General features: G+C 33.2%; 2 protein-coding genes across 2 annotated transcripts in view; both read right to left on the bottom strand.

Annotated features, from left to right (window-relative positions):
- LOC111718061 (uncharacterized) overlaps window positions 1–687 on the bottom strand; it is a 3,694-nt gene extending 3,007 nt beyond the window's left edge. The window contains exon 1 of the mRNA XM_023493549.1: window positions 582–687. Coding sequence (XP_023349317.1) covers window positions 582–627 — 46 coding nt within the window. The 5' untranslated portion in view covers window positions 628–687. The remainder of the gene's footprint in view (window positions 1–581) is intronic.
- Window positions 688–4,329: 3,642 nt separating this feature from the next.
- Window positions 4,330–5,216, bottom strand: part of LOC111718058 (transcriptional activator cubitus interruptus) — a gene marked incomplete at its 5' end in the record, with an annotated part of 20,755 nt that continues 19,868 nt past the window's right edge. Inside the window, 1 exon segment of the mRNA XM_023493548.1 lies at window positions 4,330–5,184. Within this exon segment, the coding sequence (XP_023349316.1) occupies window positions 4,750–5,184 (435 nt within the window).

Here is a 5,216-nt window from a genome sequence, read left to right as displayed (position 1 = left end):
CTGTAGAACGATACCCTTAAAACCTTTGTCTGATCAAGTATGAATTAGTTATCTATGTTCATAATGTTAAAAGCTGATTATTTTTAATTGTGGTTTCTCTACAAAAGTGACTCGCGCATTTCTACTGCAGGAAAACAGATAGGAATTATCAGAAATAAAAACTTTTTAACTTAGAAAAACAGCAATATTTTCCACAATATTGATCAGATAAAGGTTTCAAGGGCACCGTTGTGAATTAGGCATTGCCATCTTTGCATGGAAGGTAACTTGAAATTGCGCTTACAGTCCCTTTAAATGTATAGGAATTTCTGATCAAAGACCAAGTAATATATGACAACTTTTAGAGTTCAAAGCTAAAATTATGAATAGGAAAGCACGAAGCGTAGTTTTTTTTCTCATGTTTCTTGAAACTGACTATTTACAATGAGGAGCGTATATAGAAATTTGTTCATGGAGGACTTCACTTTTTGACATTCAGGAGGGGAGTAGGCTGAATTCCCTTTTCCAGGAGGGGGAGGGGAGGTTTACAATATCAGCTGTATACGCCCCTACTTGCAACATTTCAAATGTGATATGTTCACCCTGTAGTATGCGCACTGTAGACCAATGTTCATCCTGTAAACTCATTTCAACTGCTGCAACATTAAATATTTAACAATGAAAACAAAGCTTCAGTTTTCACCATTGTGTTTTCTAAAGTTGAAAAAATAATTTCCAGAGAATTTCAGCAATTTTTTAATCTTTTTAAATGTTAGGTCTTCTAAGGAAAAATATTAATAATTTAAAACAATAAATAAGCGTTTTGAAAAAACTGGTGGGAATTAAATGGCACAAAAAAGTTAGCGAAAACTAAACAAAATATCATAATTTCTCGGAGTGCCCTGAGCAGCGTCAAACCCTGAATAAAAAATTCCCAACACTTTTCCAATGACAAACCTTTATTTTGTGCCAAAAACTCACTTTTTTGCGAAGTTTTCAAAAACTTATAGAAATTAATACCTTGCACTTTGGGAATTCAGACAGATCAACATCCGGGCGAATAAAATACCGTCTATCAGCCCACGTGATTTCAGAGCAGGCCGCGTTAAAATCTATCCAGGACAGGAACAGAACAGCGCAGACCCAACCTGCTTAGAAATATTAAGCTTTATCACAATATTTAAAAGATGATGCTTGTTGATTGATATATATAAATATATATATAAACCAAAGTGAGCAGTGTACAGTGAGAAGCAGAAAACAGTGCAATAAGAAGACGATTCAACGCAATAAATAAGTGTAATTGATAATGTTAAAAGCAAATAGTAACTTATACTAAGNTAAATTTGAATAACGAGTAGTTTATTGTAAACTTTAATAAAATTATATTCTTTGCATGAAAATTTGGCTTTATAGTGTTGACTTAAATATGTAAATAATATATTACATGTATATTAAACATATGTTTAAGTAAACAATTAACAATAAACAAATGTACTCTCCTAGACTGTACAAATCCCGAGATTCTTACGTACTGTATAAACCTACAGTACAAACCTTTGGTACAGTAAACTGACACACACTCTTTTGATACAGACACACACACATGACGTTTCTGCCCCCTGGTCCGTGTTCACTGTTCATCTTGCGGAGACATGATAGACACATCTTTACACATCTTTTACCCTTTTCATCAAATAAAATCCAGCAGACTTAATAATATCATGGCTTTTGAAAAAAGGTATTACGATGCAAATTCATAACAAAGACGATATCCAATTCGTCACTGAATTTCCATGTTTTTGGGACACCCTGTACAAGAATTAGCATCTAGACCTAATGTGGACTATATTCCAGGGCGAAGTGTTTTTACCAATTCTCAAAAATTATCTAACTGTTAAAGTTTATCTAAAATTATTGTCGAAATGCATTTTCGGACAAAATATTGGAAAACGACATTTTAGTACCTGACACAGTTTAGTATCTGTTAAAAGCAGGAATAGAAAATTTACTTTAAAATACACATGAATAATCTACTTTATAAATTTAAGATCTTAACAATAAGGTGTTCCTATTAATATTGAGAATCCCCAAAACTCTACAGCTCTTGTACAGGGTGTCCCAATAAACATGGGAATTCAGTGACGATTTCGATATCGTCTTTTTAAACAATTCTTTGATTTAGTATAATAATACCTATTGAGAAATCTGTAATCTGTAAGAGTTTACTTTACAGCTCTAGTATAACCATGTTCGGACACCTTCTGTGAGAACCAGAAAACTCTGGGAAATGAAGACGACTTTTAGACTCAATGGTTATTTAATAATTAAAAAAAAAGATTCTGAAAACTATGAGGAGACACATTTGGAGCGGATATAGTATTATAGTATTGTGAATCTTCCGCGGTCAACTTCGCTACACAGTAGTAATCGTCTTCGTGTTTTCTTGAATTTGTTACAAACCTATGTAAGTTTAAAGATTGTTAAATTATTGACCAAAACGTAATTGAATTTAAATTAAAATTGTAGGGTGTCCCAATAAACATGGGAATTCAGTGACGAATTAGCTCGTCTTTTTAAATAATTCGTTGATTTAGTAAAGTGATACCTACTGAGGAAGCTGTAATCTGTAAGAGTTTCGTCTGCTATGTTCACATTTTGTTTGTTTATGCTTTGACTGCATAAGGGTGTACTTAGTAAAACAAGAAAATTGCAGTAAACAAACAGAGTCAATTTGTCCGTCTTCACTGTTCATCTTGCGGAGACATTATAGACACATCTTTACAGCCATTTACCGTTTTCATTAAATAAACTCTAGCAGATATAGTAATATTATGGCTTTAGAAATTAGGTATTACAATGCTAATTCATAACAAAAACGATATCCAATTCTTCACTGACTTCCCATGTTTTTTGAGACACCCTGTTCAAGAATTAGCATCTAGTCCTAATGTGGACTAAAGTCGAGGGCGAAGTGTTTTTACCTAATCTCAAAAATTATCTAACTTTTAAAGTTCATCTAAAATTATTGTCGAAATGTATTTTAGGACAAAAATATTGGAAAACGACATTTTAATACCTGCGACAGTTTAGTATCTGTTAAAAGCAGGAATAGAAAATTTAATTTAAAATACACATGAATAATCTACTTTATAAATTTAAGATCTTATCTATAAGGTGTTCCTAGCTCTAGCATAACCATGTTCGGACACATTCTGTGAGAACCAGAAAACTCTGGAAAATGAAGACGACTTTTAGACTCAATGTATGGTTTTAAAAGTCCGAGACTAAACAATTGTGCGGTGTGCACAGACCAAAAATTATAATTGATATTAAGCTACTAATACACTATTCGCTTTGCAAAAACATCAAAAACACTTTATTTATTATCTAAATGTCGTCTTCATACTTCACAATTTTCTTGTCCTAAGTGTATCCTTCCTTAATCTTTATCTCGTTGACAAATTGGTTCATTCAAGAAACTTGGAGTAAAGTATTTTTATAAAGAATAAATTTACTTTTCAAATATCCAGGTTCATATTTAATGAAAAACGAGAAGTGACCTCTGATTAACCTGATCTTTGTGGAAAAATCCTCTAACAACGCATTTTGGGGTAATTTTTTGCTTTATAGGTGCTATGATAGAATCTCAGATGTTGAACACATTTCAAATTTAATTCACTAATAGTTTGTTTTAATCACATCAGATAATTTCTTGATAAAAAAAATTGTATTTTAAAAAGAATTTATCAAAACTTGTCGAGCAAACACTATTAAAACTTGTCAAGCAAACACTATTAATACTTGTCGAGCATACACATTAAAACTTGTCGAGCAAACACATTAAAACTTGTTGAGCAAACACTATTAATACTTGTCGAGCAAACACTATTAAAACTTGTTGAGCAAACACTATTAAAACTTGTCGAGCAAACACTATTAAAACTTGTCAAGCAAACACTATTAATACTTGTCGAGCAAACACTATTAATACTTGTCGAGCAAACACATTAAAACTTGTTGAGCAAACACTATTTGTTAAGCAAACACATTAAAACTTGTCAAGCAAACTTGTCGAGCAAACACTATTAAAACTTGTCGAGCAAACATTATTAAAACTTGTCGAGCAAACACTATTAAAACTTGTAGAGCAAACACTATAAATACTTGTCGAGCAAACACTATAAAAACTTGTCGAGCAAACATTATTAAAACTTGTCGAGCAACCACTATTAAAAGTTGTCGAGCAAACACTATTAAAACTTGTCGAGCAAACACTATTAAAATAGTTTAAACATCTCAGATTCTTCAGAAGGCTTTTAAAAATAAAATAAACTTAAAGACAACAAATGTTCCATGGGAAGAGTTTATTTATAACAACAATGAAGATAAAAAGTATATTTGCCGAGTATTTAACAGGTTTCATTTTTACTAATCTATACATATATTCAAACAGCATGTTAAACAAATATGGACAAATATACACTTTCAAATGCAACAATAATAATAATAATAATAATTTTACTAGAAAAGGGTAAGATATATGGCAACTATAATGAACAGAGTTGAAAGTCTTTAAACTCTTTGAAAGGCACGTGTCGAGATCACTTTTTATAGAGTATGGAGAGAGATAATGGGAAAAAAGGAGACTATTTATAAAAATGGCAGCCCATTTTAAAAATGGCGGCTCATGTTCAGTTTGGCGGATTATTTAAAAAATGGCGGCTAATCTTCAAAATGGCGGATCATTTTCAAAATGGCATCCGATCTTCAGTGTAACATTTGTAGGTATCTGTTCTCTTCCATTAACTGATTCATTGAGCTATTCATGTCCCCCAGCACCATATTGTCCTGCTTAACCACCATGCCTGTTATACCGTTCATTGGCATACTCACCATCGGCTGCATGCCGTTGGGCATTCCATTGGCATGCACGTGCTGGGTGGGCATTTGTGGTATGCTAGGAGGCGGCATGGCCTGGGATTCAGTCGAAGGCCGTTTTAGTTTTGTGTCTTTCTGATCCTGTGGAGGATACTCAGGACTTGACCAACTCTGGCAGTTCTTAACATACTGCAGAGTACGTTGGTAAGCTGTACTGGAGTCTATTTGTCCGCCTGCAGCTGGAGTTTGTCCTGCTGATGGTTTTCTGTCCTTGTCCTGGTTAGGATATTGTCCTCCTTGATTCCTGTTCCAGCTCCATTCCATGTTCCAGGTTTCTCTACAAAAGTGACTCGCGC

Source organism: Eurytemora carolleeae, unplaced genomic scaffold (genome assembly GCF_000591075.1).
Source record: "Eurytemora carolleeae unplaced genomic scaffold, Eaff_2.0 scaffold2030, whole genome shotgun sequence".
Classification (NCBI taxonomy): Eukaryota; Metazoa; Arthropoda; class Copepoda; order Calanoida; family Temoridae; genus Eurytemora; species Eurytemora carolleeae.
Note: the sequence above shows the minus strand (reverse complement) of the source record. Positions and strands in the feature narration are given on the sequence as shown.